We start from the raw sequence: 14725 nt of genomic DNA, 5'->3' as shown, positions 1-14725 counted from the left end.
TCTTCTTCATGTCTCTTCTTCATCAACATGTGTCCCCTCTTCTTCATGTCTCTTCTTCATCAACATGTGCCCCCTCTTCTTCATGTCTCTTCTACATCAACATGTGTCCCCTCTTCTTCATGTCTCTTCTACATCAACATGTGTCCCCTCTTCTTCATGTCTCTTCTACATCACCATGTGTCCCCTCTTCTTCATGTCTCTTCTACATCAACATGTGTCCCCTCTTCTTCATGTCTCTTCTTCATCAACATGTGTCCCCTCTTCTTCATGTCTCTTCTACATCAACATGTGTCCCCTCTTCTTCATGTCTCTTCTACATCAACATGTGTCCCCTCTTCTTCATGTCTCTTCTTCATCAACATGTGTCCCCTCTTCTTCATGTCTCTTCTACATCAACATGTGTCCCCTCTTCTTCATGTCTCTTCTACATCAACATGTGTCCCCTCTTCTTCATGTCTCTTCTACATCAACATGTGTCCCCTCTTCTTCATGTCTCTTCTACATCAACATGTGTCCCCTCTTCTTCATGTCTCTTCTACATCACCATGTGTCCCCTCTTCTTCATGTCTCTTCTACATCAACATGTGTCCCCTCTTCTTCATGTCTCTTCTACATCAACATGTGCCCCCTCTTCTTCATGTCTCTTCTACATCAACATGTGTCCCCTCTTCTTCATGTCTCTTCTACATCAACATGTGTCCCCTCTTCTTCATGTCTCTTCTTCATCAACATGTGTCCCCTCTTCTTCATGTCTCTTCTACATCAACATGTGTCCCCTCTTCTTCATGTCTCTTCTACATCAACATGTGTCCCCTCTTCTTCAGGTCTCTTCTACATCAACATGTGTCCCCTCTTCCTCATGTCTCTTCTTCATCACCATGTGTCCCCTCTTCTTCATGTCTCTTCTTCATCAACATGTGTCCCCTCTTCTTCATGTCTCTTCTACATCAACATGTGTCCCCTCTTCTTCATGTCTCTTCTACATCAACATGTGTCCCCTCTTCTTCATGTCTCTTCTACATCAACATGTGTCCCCTCTTCTTCATGTCTCTTCTACATCAACATGTGTCCCCTCTTCTTCATGTCTCTTCTTCATCAACATGTGTCCCCTCTTCTTCATGTCTCTTCTTCATCAACATGTGTCCCCTCTGTGGAAAGAGACTCTGAAAGTTTCAGGAACAAAGATTCTCTCTCTTTTTGATCCATTTTTATAAAAACCTGTCTGAAAATGAGCTGATCAGATTTTGGCCACTTGATGATGTCATAACGATGTTTTGTCTTGTGTAACCATTAGCCAATCAGCAACCAAGGTAACCCCCCCCCACCTTATCACCTGAATCTCCTCCTAGAGCACCATTGAGTTATTTGTAACCAAATCTCTCTCAGAGGGGCGTGGGGAGGGGCTCCTTATTTTCATCTGAAGTAACAGACAGAGAATCAGCACTTTGGAAACAGGGTTGAAACAGAGGGGATTATGGGATGCTGCAATAATCTGTTTGGTGTTTCAGCCAATCAGAGACAGGTTCTGTATATATCTGAGACCTATAATATATTGATGAAAAACAGTATAATAGGGGACCTTTAACTAACCAGACGTTTGGGCTAACGGCTAAGCTAATAAGCTAACGAAAAACAACAGTAAGAAAAAGTTTGATTAATGGCGGTGTTACGGGGGTAACATTGCTCAGAGTCCCGGTGTGTTTCCCTCCTTCAGAAAACAAGATAAACAACAGAACATCTGACTCTCCGTGCTCTCTGTGAGGAGGAACCCAGGAGATTGATGGAGTTATTATGCGATTATCGACCGTGTGACAGAGATGGATTCCCTCGCTGTTGGACCGTCTTCAAGTTTCATCTCTGCAGAAACGAGGACAGTTTGTCTCTGAATCTGCAGATTTAACTCAGACTCCCACTGACACCGGCCTCGATAAAACCATCGCACGCTGTCACTTATCTGTCGATACGCCAGAGAAGAAAATGTTGTTTTTACGGATACAGAAAATGTGTTTATTTTTTAGTAAAGATAAATGTTCTCAAGGTCTGTTTATGGATGTTTTTCCAGAGCTTTAAACCACATCTCACCGTCTTCATCAGTGGTCAAATAATAAATAAATATGGACTTTTAATACACATCCTACTGGACACATCTCAGCAGGAAACCGATGGACTGTCCACTCCAAGTAGGGAATGAGTCCTTACCCCAAGTGAAGGAGTTCAAGTATCTCGGGGTCTTGTTCTGGAGTGAGGGAACAATGGAGCGTGAGATGGGCCGGAGAGTCGTAGCAGCGGGAGCGGTACTGCAGTCGCTTTACCGTTGTGACGAAAAGAGAGCTGAGCCAGAAGGCAAAGCTCTCTGTCTACCGGGCCATCTTCGTTCCTACCCTCACCTATGGTCATGAAGGATGGGTCATGACCGAAAGAACGAGATCGCAGATACAAGCGGCCGAGATGGGTTTTCTCCGCAGGGTGGCTGGCGTCTCCCTTAGGGATAAGGGGAGAAGTTCAGTCATCCGGGAGGGACTCGGAGTTGAACCGCTCCTCCTTCGCGAAAATGTGATTCTGCAAATTGCATATTGTTAAATGTCATTGTTGAAAAAAAATGTCTACTACAATATTAAAGCTGCTGTTACTGATATGTTTATAATAACAATGTGAGAGGTGTCTCTGGTCGCTCTGCAGCTTTCTTTGGCTTTTTTTTAAATTTATACCGAGTTTAAGCTAAGTCTGTATCTCCCCGGCTGCAATTTTAGTGTTCCAGTTTACTTAAAGGTCACCTATCATGCTATTATTAGGCAATAGCATAGGTCTCAGATATATACAAATATATAAAAAACATGTCTATGAAGTGTTTTGCTCAAAATACCAAAACAGATCACCCATTCTAGCCATGCCTCATATCCCTCTATTTCACTTCCTGTTTCAAAAGTGCTGATTGATGACAAACAATTGATTAAATAAAGGAGGGGTCTGAGCTCATGCGGGACCCGGCAGCTACTGTCTAAACTAAATGCTGCGGTGATGAAACGCCATATCATGGATTATCAAGGATTCTCTCTGAAACAGTATGGAGCTCAAAGGCTTTCTCTCTTGCCGGTTATACCACAAGGTGAGTTCCTTTTTATTTCCTGCTTCTTCACACACATGCTCTCCAGTACAGGTTAGCTCTGAGTGTTAGCGATGCTAATGTAAACACCGACCATATTACGTCCAAAACAGTCGGGCATTGTTTCTGATAGGGCCGTGGGTCCACATTTCAGATATTACGTCATATGTTGACATAAAAAAGTGCATTTTGCATGATAGGTCCCCTTTAAAATGCTCTCATTTAATCTATTTTGAGAGAAAAACCCACTGTACACCAGCTTCTCAGCAGCAAACAGCACACAGACACAGTTAGAGACTATAGCTGGTGAACATCGAGCAGCATTTAGCAGCTAAACGGACAGAAATGTGGTGGAGGAGACCAACAATGGAGCAAAAAGAGAGATTTTTAACTCTTAATTTGGACACACAACTCCCGTTAAATGATGTTGCTTTGTAACTGCAAGATGTGGAAGTAATCAAATGTATATCTCAAGCATTACACGGAATAATTAGACCCAAAACATGAATTAGTGCAGCTTAGAAGCGTCTGTTTCCATCTCTCAGTAAATCAGAAGCTCTCAATTTGTGTGTTTTTTCATTGCTAGAAACCTTTTTTCTTCATTAAATGAAAAGCAATACGGAGAATGATTAATTTTCCCGCTGATTTGTGTGGTTTTACATGCCGTATCTGAGCAGACAGCATGTATGATGAGAAGCAGCGGGAGGCTTCATCGCTCTGAAGATATTTCTAATCATGAATTCTTCTGATCTCTGATTCAAAGCCCGGCTCAAAGTTTTTATATTTCAGATCTCCCAGTCGTATTTAATAAAATCCACAGACATGAGACGGGAACACATCTCTTCCTTCAGAACCATTTTAAAATCTGCAATCAGCATAGAAAAAAGTATGGTGGCCTTGAAGGTCAAAGCACAAAAACATTTCAGAAAACAGCAGAACATTTTTTTCTCCTGTGTTTTCTAAAAGGTTTTTTTACTTTGATCAGCCTTGTGTAAAAAGCTTCTTATTTTATTTGAATTTCATCAAATGTCCGCAAAATCTAAAAAAGAAATTCATTTTTTTGGTAGGCTGGTATGCTAACATGTTAATTGTTGAAATATATCAGCACAATTATGTATATTCCTATCTTTATATAACTTTTTATATAATTTACAAAACACTAACAGAACATGCATTACCCATAAGGCCCGATATAATTTTAATGTACCACTAGAAATGTAATATTTTGTTTTTAGAATAAACCAGATAATGTCCTCTTTGGTTACCATCTATGTTATTTAATAAGTTCACAAAAAAACAACTAAATACTCTGTTGAGTATCCAGGGAAGAGATTATTATTTCAGTGGTGAGTATCGTTGTCAATAAATCTTCTTTAAAGGGGACCTATCATGCAAAATGCACTTTTGCACGTCTTTTCTACATGAATATGTGTCCCCGGTGTTCCAGGGAACTCACCAAGTGTCAGAAAACACAACCCTCTCTATTTTCCTCCATACCCAAATCTCTAAAAAAGGGGCTGCAACGGATCTGATAAAAACTGATCCAGATTTGAACACTGTCCTGACGTCAGGACGGTGGCGCTACGGCTATTGGGCCAACTCCACCAATCAGGAGGAGACAGCCACGGCCATTGCCGTTCGAAAGCGCTGGAGACGCTGTAGTACATATGCCAGGCCTGTAGGTGGTGCTGTTCTCACTGAATCAGCCCTTGCAAAAACAGAGCTAACATTTTTCAAATTGAGCGAAATGAGGCATGGCTAAAATGCATGATCTGTTTGGTATTTTGAAAAAAAAAAAGTATAAATATGCCTTATATAGGTATGGTCCTACACTATATTATTCAAATATAGCATGATAGGTCCACTTTAAGGTAATATTTTTTGCATGTCAACAAACAATTACTGCATGTATTAATCATTAGAAAATGACTGTTATGTTTCCCTCTCTTATGTTTATGTTTCTCCCTTTCCTTCTTCCTCTTGCAGGCTCATGTGTTTCTCTGCGGATGCTATTATCTCCGGTGTATAACGAGCTAGAACAAAAGGGAGAACAAATCAAAAACCCTCCTCCAGTATCCTCTCATGCCACAAAGTAAATACAGAACATTAACACAATGTTATGCTGTGTTAGAAGAGAGGAGAAAATCATTACCGAGCCTAGAGAGACACGTACATCAGTGTGTGTGTGTGTGTGTGTGTGTGTGTGTGTGTGTGTGTGTGTGTGTGTGTGTGTGTGTGTGTGTGTGTGAGATTGATCGTGCAGCGTGCAGTTTTGCATTACACTGTACAATATAATAGGCCTTGAGGGATTTGTAAGTAGAAGTTCCTGGATCAATTATTCATTCTCTATTGACTCAGCTCTCCTCCTCCGTGCTGCTAAAAGTGTGTGTAATTTATTCTGCCAACACACACACACAACACACATGTATGCAATGAAAGAGAGTAGCCTACACATTCATGCTGTGTCTACTTGATTTACTCCTGTGCTTGGTGTCAGGAGGGTGACAAGTAAATTGGACGGTTTCGTCTCGCTGCGATGCTAAATTGGACTCAGGTGTTGGAGGCCTGCTGAGAAACGCTGCGTAATATAATGGAGGAAGGAGGAAGGAAGTGTATTTGGCTGCTTGTTAAACTGCGTGCTTGTGTGCAGATGAGAGTAGACGGTGAAACAAATAGGACGTGATTGAATAAGGGCAGAGGGAAATGAAAGTATAACAAATAAAGATGAGAGTGGAGGAAAGAGGAAGATGGAAAATGGAGCTTGAGGAGAAAAAGGGTGAATTTAAATGAATGGGGAAAGTGGAAGATTGAGATCTGTTTTTTAAGGATAATGCTGCTGTTATTGTCAACAAATCTAATGAAAAATCAAATTCAACAATGTTGTCCCCTGGTTTCCTATCAGCACATTGACGTAAATCTTGTCAGTTATTTCCTAAAACAGCTGGACACTGTAGTCAAACTGACAAGAGGATATTTGTTTTCAGGCCTGAAATAATTCAGAGGGAGCTCAGAGTCATGTGGTGAAGTGGAAATGGAAAAATGAGGTTGAGAAACAACTCTCCGTGAGACAAGACCAGGCGAAAGTGTGTTGTTAGGACAGAGAAATGAAGCCAATCGGTCTAAAACCAAGTTCATTCTCTTATAATTTAACTTCACATCACCACCGCTAAGCTAAAGGCGGCTAATGTTGGGCTATAAAGGAACTACAGCACGGTCACATGACTTCACGTCACCACAGCTAAGCTAAAGGCGGCTAATGTTGGGCTATAAAGGAACTACAGCACGGTCACATGACTTCACGTCACCACCGCTAAGCTAAAGGTGGCTAATGTTGGGCTATAAAGGAACTACAGCACGGTCACATGACTTCACGTCACCACCGCTAAGCTAAAGGAGGCTAATGTTGGGCTATAAAGGAACTACAGCACGGTCACATGACTTCACGTTACCACCGCTAAGCTAAAGGCGGCTAATGTTGGGCTATAAAGGAACTACAGCACGGTCACATGACTTCACGTCACCACCGCTAAGCTAAAGGTGGCTAATGTTGGGCTATAAAGGAACTACAGCACGGTCACATGACTTCACGTTACCACCGCTAAGCTAAAGGCGGCTAATGTTGGGCTATAAAGGAACTACAGCACGGTCACATGACTTCACGTCACCACAGCTAAGCTAAAGGCGGCTAATGTTGGGCTATAAAGGAACTACAGCACGGTCACATGACTTCACGTCACCACCGCTAAGCTAAAGGTGGCTAATGTTGGGCTATAAAGGAACTACAGCACGGTCACATGACTTCACGTCACCACCGCTAAGCTAAAGGAGGCTAATGTTGGGCTATAAAGGAACTACATTACGGACACATGACTTCACGTCACCTCCGCTAAGCTAAAGGAGGCTAATGTTGGGCTATAAAGGAACTACAGCACGGTCACATGACTTCACGTCACCACCGCTAAGCTAAAGGTGGCTAATGTTGGGCGTGATGATGTTTAGTCGTCTCATTCAGACACTTGTTAGCAACCGCCGTTTTTAAATTCACCAGTGGGGTATTTACTGATGTATTTTATGTCATAGAATACAAATCTCGACAGCTTGTGTTAACCACAGACCTTATTTCGGGAAAATGCCGACTAACATCTGTGCCCTTTGACCTCTCACCCATGTAGTTGATGATGAAGCCCTCTCCCTTCCCGAAGACGAGCCCTGCTGGGTCTGAGTGGAAGGTGATGGTGAGGTCGGGGGTGGAGGAGAAGAGCTTGAAGGGAGTACTTCCTCCCACGTAACGCCCCAGGATACGGGTCATAACCTCGTCTCCGTCTGTGATGGTCAACATGTCGCTGTCGCTGATGTTCAGTCTGAGGACAGAGAGAGGGAGGTTTATTCAGTGGTAGAAGAAGTAGTGATTGTAATTTGACTTCACGTCACCACCGCTAAGCTAAAGGTGGCTAATGTTGGGCTATAAAGGAACTACAGCACGGACACATGACTTCACGTCACCAACGCTAAGCTAAAGGTGGCTAATGTTGGGCTATAAAGGAACTACAGCACGGTCACATGACTTCACGTCACCACCGCTAAGCTAAAGGTGGCTAATGTTGGGCTATAAAGGAACTACAGCACGGTCACATGACTTCACGTCACCACCGCTAAGCTAAAGGTGGCTAATGTTGGGCTATAAAGGAACTACAGCACGGTCACATGACTTCACGTCACCAACGCTAAGCTAAAGGTGGCTAATGTTGGGCTATAAAGGAACTACAGCACGGTCACATGACTTCACGTCACCACCGCTAAGCTAAAGGCGGCTAATGTTGGGCTATAAAGGAAATACAGCACGGTCACATGACTTCACGTCACCACCGCTAAGCTAAAGGTGGCTAATGTTGGGCTATAAAGGAACTACAGCACGGTCACATGACTTCACGTCACCAACGCTAAGCTAAAGGTGGCTAATGTTGGGCTATAAAGGAACTACAGCACGGTCACATGACTTCACGTCACCACCGCTAAGCTAAAGGTGGCTAATGTTGGGCTATAAAGGAACTACAGCACGGTCACATGACTTCACGTGACCACCGCTAAGCTAAAGGTGGCTAATGTTGGGCTATAAAGGAACTACAGCACGGTCACATGACTTCACGTCACCAACGCTAAGCTAAAGGTTATTCAGTGGTATAACAAGTAGTGATGAAGAAGAAGCAGAGCTGAGCAGTGGTAGAACATAAAATACAGAGTACATGGAGTATGTCCATTCTATGCTACTTTTCACAAAATGTCTACAATATGAAACCATAATAACAATATGTTTTTCTCACAGCTGTACGTCCAGCAGCACCCTCTTGTCCTCTCCAACATGGATCCTCCAGCTGCAGTCCTCCCCCTCTCCGTACCACTCAGGCCAGTTAGGAGACAAGATGACCCCCCCCGGCCCGGCCAGGTCTCCCCCACACTGAGCTGCAGAAACACACACACACACACAGGTACTTTTAAGAGAAACATCACTGTCAATAACAGGATCCGGTATGAACCAGGACATGGTTACATAGCACGCTGACGTCGCTCTGCATCGGCCAATCAGCTCGCCGCTCCTTCACTGCAAGGTGGACCCTCAACTAAAACACACCTTGATTGCTTGTACCTTGGTCATTAAAAGCAACTCTCTCACACACACACACACACACACACACACACACACACACACACACACACACACACACACACACACACACACACACACACACACACACACACACACACACCACACACACACACACACACACTTTCTGTTCTTGGTATGCAAAGGGCGTTGTGTAATTAATAGTCAAGGAAAAACTCAGTCACAGAGCCCTCGCACACAAACACAGGAATGTTAGTTTCATACACACACACACACACACACACACACACACACACACACACACACACACACACACACACACACTTAAGAGAGTTCAGCCAATTTGACTTGATGTTTCGAGTCCGTAACTTTATGGTTTATTGCCTTTCTCCTAAGTCTCTTTGGATAAAAGCATCAGCTAAATGAAGTGTAATGTAATGTAACACACATCTTATTTCCCCGGGCTTCCTCTCAGGCTTCCTCTCAGGCTTCCTCTCAGACCCATCACCCTTTATCAACCTGTACGATGCCTGAGAGGCAAAACAAAGGGCTGTGAGGCGCACAGTCCTAATGCAAGGCAACATCATGTTTTTATCAAATTAAAAACTTCTTCTGTCTGTTCTCCATAATAACACCTGACAGTGGGACGTCAAATTTACTAGAAATATTTTCTGACTATGAGTCACGGATGCGAGGCAATTTCGGGGTGTTTTTCACCTCAGAAATCAAGATTGAGAATAAAAATAATCAGCTTTTTCCATGAACCAAACTTTCCAAAAACAGCAGCTTCATATGGCAGTTTATGCTAATTGTGGGGGAAACTTCTGAAGCAATGGGAGTCAGGACTCAGAGAGACACGAGGAGAGCTGGAGCTCTGATGGCAAACACTGACGGTTTATTTGGAGCTTCGACCGGAGAATTCACAAGACATGTCACGGGCCACGGTCTGACCACACGGTTGAGATGCCACAATCAATTCTGAAGACCCCTCCTGTAGCTCCAGGTTTTAACTAGTTCAGAGTGTAATGATCAACATTCTTTATCAGCGAGACTAAACATGATGGACCCTGAATCTAACTAGAGCTGTCGTCCATAGAAACAATGTGTGCCAGGGAACCTACGTTCCTAAAAAGAAGGGCTTCTAGATGTCCCTGAACAATAAACTATCTCATGACGGCTTGTGCTCGGTCATAAGCTGGCAACAACAATGCGCCCAAGCTGTTCCTCCTTAAGAGAGATAGCAGCAGAACCCAAGGCTGTAGAACTATGTCATGGGAAAGGAGACAGTGAAAAGAAGAAAATTATGAACTGTGTCAAAGGTTGAATACCTAAGCAAATTATTCCACAACACTAATGATAAAAAACTTCACAAATTATACGATGTTGGCCAAGTTATAGCCAAATTCTGAAACAACTTCAAAAACATTCATCTGCTACTCAGTAATATGTATCTAATATCTAATATATATCATTCCAATAACTTGTATATAGACTCGTACTGCACTATTCCACATGCTCACTTTATTTTATAACTATTTTTCTTTTTGTATTGCTCTTGCTATCTGTATTGTTATTATGTTGCATTGTTGGAGAAGCCTGTGACATAAGATTTTCAACAACATAATTACTCTGTAGCTATGTCAGTTTGACAATAAAGAACCTTGAACCTTGAACCTTGAATTCGTGCAATATAGAATGGAAACACTGAAGTTCAAGTACCTGAAAATTGAAATACTTATAACGGGTAGTAATTTAGCAATTAATACTATGCATGTGATAAAAAATTTCACAGATTATAAATGGGTTATCCCCAAATTGGATCGTGCAACACGTGTGCAGCTAACAGAGTTTTCTGAATCTGATAAAACATGATTCTGTGTCTCCCGGCCCTCAGTGTTACCTTTGCACAGCGGCTCGGTGTCGTTCCAGTAGGGGTCTCTGGCGCTGATGCACTCGATGACGGGGGGGCCCTGCTCCAGAGCGTGACCCTGATCACATGTGAACTGGATCACAGCGCCGACCCCGTACAGAGGGTCAGAGGTCGTGAAGTTCCCGTTCTGAAGGTACGGCTCGTAGCAGTGACCGCGCTCAAACGCTGCGGGAGGAAACACAAGGAAAATCAATAGAAAGCTTCTTTAAAGGTCTCCTACTGTGCAGAATCCACTTCTCCATTTCTCTCTACATCAACATGTGTCCCCTCTTCTTCATGTCTCTTCTTCATCAACATGTGTCCCCTCTTCTTCATGTCTCTTCTACATCAACATGTGTCCCCTCTTCTTCATGTCTCTTCTACATCAACATGTGTCCCCTCTTCTTCATGTCTCTTCTACATCAACATGTGTCCCCTCTTCTTCATGTCTCTTCTTCATCAACATGTGTCCCCTCTTCTTCATGTCTCTTCTTCATCAACATGTGTCCCCTCTTCTTCATGTCTCTTCTTCATCAACATGTGTCCCCTCTTCTTCATGTCTCTTCTTCATCAACATGTGTCCCCTCTTCTTCATGTCTCTTCTTCATCAACATGTGTCCCCTCTTCTTCATGTCTCTTCTTCATCAACATGTGTCCCCTCTTCTTCATGTCTCTTCTACATCAACATGTGTCCCCTCTTCTTCATGTCTCTTCTACATCAACATGTGTCCCCTCTTCTTCATGTCTCTTCTACATCAACATGTGTCCCCTCTTCTTCATGTCTCTTCTTCATCAACATGTGTCCCCTCTGTGTAAAGAGACTCTGAAAGTTTCAGGAACAAAGATTCTCTCTCTTTTTGTCCTGATCCATTTTTATAAAAACCTGTCTGAAAATGAGCTGATCAGATTTTGGCCACTTGATGATGTCATAACGATGTTTTGTCTTGCGTAACCATTAGCCAATCAGCAACCAAGGTAACCCCCCCCCCCCCCCTTATCACCTGAATCTCCTCCTAGAGCACCATTGAGTTCTTTGTAACCAAATGTCTCTCAGAGGGGCGTGGGGAGGGGCTCCTTATTTTCATCTAAAGTAACAGACAGAGAATCAGCACTTTGGAAACAGGGCTGAAACAGAGGGGATTATGGGTAATGCTGCAATGATCTGTTTGGTGTTTCAGCCAATCAGAGACAGGTTCTGGATATATCTGAGACCTGTACTATATTGAGGAAGAACAGTATAATAGGGGACCTTTAAAACATTTGAAACATTGGTCAAAGATGGCTCCCTCTCTTCTCACTGGCGAGGATAATCATGTTTGGACGAGATATATTTCCATCGCTCCATAAACTCACTTTGCCAGAAACTGAAAGATTTATCTGGGATTAGTTTGGACAACCAGCCGACTCAGAGCCAACGTGGACTTGGCAGAACAGAAGCAGAAATAATGAGGCTGTATGCAATTATTCAACTGTGCATCCTCATATCACTTAGCATTATCACAGTGTGCACTTTAAGAAATAATCTGATTAAACCTTTTCTATTGTTATAAGTACTAATACACCACTTTATATATTATAACATACACATTTTTAGATATTTTTGGGTTATGTTAGAGCACAATATGCACATTTCTTTATTTAACTTTTAAGGTTTGTATACATTATTTTTTTATATTTTATTAAACATTTTTTATTGCACTTTTTACTTTGAATATTTAATTTAACTAGATTTCTTATAAGAAGTTAAAGTAAAAATATTGAATAAAATCAAATACAAAATATTTATTCATACACTATAAGTTAGTGTAACTGCAATACAGTATATACAATGTGCACATCTTTTAATTGAACTATATACATTTTTTATAGCACTTTTTATTCTGAATATTTCATTTCAATTTCATTTTTCATAAGAAGTTAAAGTAAAATATTGAATAAAATCTAAAATGATACTAAATATGTATTCATACACTAAAGGTTAAAGTAAAAACATGTTTCTTTAACTCTCACCCTCGTATCGGATGTTGAACCCCGTGGTGTGGTTCGGCTGCTCCGTGATGAACTGGATTCTGACCGCCGGTCCCTCACTGATGACGCCCTCAAACGGGATCTGACCCCCCCGCCCAGAGTCAAACAGAACCACAGAACCAGCATCCAGACCGGACCACAGAACCAGCCTGGGGGGGGGGGGGGGGGGGGGGGAAATCAGATTTACTCAATGGGACTCTTCTGTTGGGCACGGCCGGGTCTTTGTTTCTGCACATGTCACACACCCATACACGCAATCATTACTGGTGACTGACTTCCACATTTGCTTAGGTGTCTTTGAAGTCCTTTGGTTTTTTGTTATATATCGTAAATAAATACGCTTTTTGTTACACTTAAAGGTGGGGTAGGTAATTCACTTCAGAAACACTTTTTGTTATATTCCATGGAATGCTCTTAACATCCCGATAGCAATGAATATCTGAAGTGCTTTGACAATAAATACATTAAAAAAAATCATCTGTGGAAGCCGTGGTACTGTAAAAAGCACGACCAATCATCTGAGCCGGCCCGGCTAAAATAACTGGATGGCCTACCTGCCTGTCAGCCTTCCATCTGTGCACAAACTTATCTCGTGCCCTCATTGGTCATGTGCGCGTTCGTGTGTGTTGGAGGAGGGGCTCTGTAAGGAAGTGGCAGATTCTTTCCGGTTGTGTATTTTCAAATTCTAGCGCACTCGAGCTGGTTCCTCCATTCTTACCTACCCCACCTTTAACTTGTCTGTTCTCCCATCTTTGATGCAGCCTATGAGCCGGGCCGTAACAAAGATACTGTACTTTTTACTCCATAACACATATTGTACATTTCAATTTATCTGACAGCTTTGGTAACTTTGCAAATAGAGATTTCTACACAAAAGAATATGAAGAGTTTATAAAATATGACCATAAACCGGTTACAAGTGCAGCTGAAACGACGAGTCAATTAATCAATTAGTCAATTAATCAATTAGTCAATTAGTCAATTTAAATGTACTTTATTGGATTCTGATTGTTGTCATTTTTATTTTATTTTAAATCATGTAAATAATATTAATATATTAGTAATAATGTTTAGGTTTGGACTCATTTTGAGAGCTTTTCTCATTAATGACCCCATTTACCCCCCCCCCCCACACACCTGTCAGTGGGCCCCAGGGCGAGCCTCTCCAGGTGGAGGTGCAACCTCTGGTCCTTGGGAGCCTCCAGGGCCCAGGAGCAGGAGCGGTCCTGGGGGGCGTTGGGTCCGTGGTGAGGGGAGGGGGAGAGGACCCGGCCCACTGAGGCGTTCTTCACCGACCCCCCACAGAGAGCTGAAGACAGGAGGGAAAAGCACAGAAATCAAGAGTCCATAAAGTGCTCTGATATAAAGACACACCTTTATGTAAAGTTTCATAATAAATTAAATTAAATATTTCAAAAAATAAAGCACAAAAATAAAAAGTTGTATGTTGTCTCCTCCTGAATGTTGTACGTCTCTTGTTTTTTTGTTTTTTTGATGGCACCTTAAAAATAGGAATAGCTCTACTCATCTCATTGTACCTGTATAATCAACCCAGTCTCATTTCGTGTTATTAGTCACGAAATCAATTTAATCTATTGATTCGTGTTCACCAACACGATTTCCCCCTTTTTTTCGTGTCACACAGAACGATTTTAAATGCAATGTATTTCTATTGGTAGTATGTTTCGTGCCTGCAACACGTCTTTTTGTCCGGTCGGGTCTTGGAAGGCCAGAAGCTGTGTGGTTCATAAAAACATGTTCTTACTCAATATCTTACCCTAAGCCTAACCCTATCCCTTTTATTTTAAATTGTATAATGTCGGAGTTTTTTTGCCGTCCGCGAGGAAAAGAAATGGCTCAGAGCCTCAGAATACTGACATCTGTATTTTTTAAATATTTTTTTCCTTCAAATTTGTTATTATTTACATTGCTTTTAAAATCGTTCTGTGTGACACGAAAAAAATGCGAAAATCTTGTTGGTGAACACGAATCAATAGATTAAATTCGTGACTATAACACTAAATGCCGTGAGACTGTGTTGGTATAATGACAATAAAGGATC

The 14725-nt window shown here is 42.1% G+C and overlaps 1 protein-coding gene across 2 annotated transcripts in view; it reads right to left on the bottom strand.

Annotated features, from left to right (window-relative positions):
- LOC117468666 (seizure 6-like protein) overlaps positions 1-14725 on the bottom strand; it is a 70509-nt gene that overhangs the window by 14007 nt on the left and 41777 nt on the right. For both annotated transcript variants that reach the window (XM_034112892.1, XM_034112893.1), the window contains exons 6-10: positions 13801-13972; positions 12646-12812; positions 10627-10821; positions 8425-8563; positions 7268-7464 (exon numbers count right to left, since the gene is read on the bottom strand). In XM_034112892.1, coding sequence (XP_033968783.1) covers positions 7268-7464; positions 8425-8563; positions 10627-10821; positions 12646-12812; positions 13801-13972 — 870 coding nt within the window. The remainder of the gene's footprint in view (positions 1-7267; positions 7465-8424; positions 8564-10626; positions 10822-12645; positions 12813-13800; positions 13973-14725) is intronic.

Source organism: Trematomus bernacchii, unplaced genomic scaffold (assembly GCF_902827165.1).
Source record: "Trematomus bernacchii unplaced genomic scaffold, fTreBer1.1, whole genome shotgun sequence".
NCBI classification, from domain to species: domain Eukaryota; kingdom Metazoa; phylum Chordata; class Actinopteri; order Perciformes; family Nototheniidae; genus Trematomus; species Trematomus bernacchii.
The sequence above is the reverse complement of the archived record's forward strand: the minus strand, read 5'-3'. Positions and strand labels throughout refer to the sequence as shown.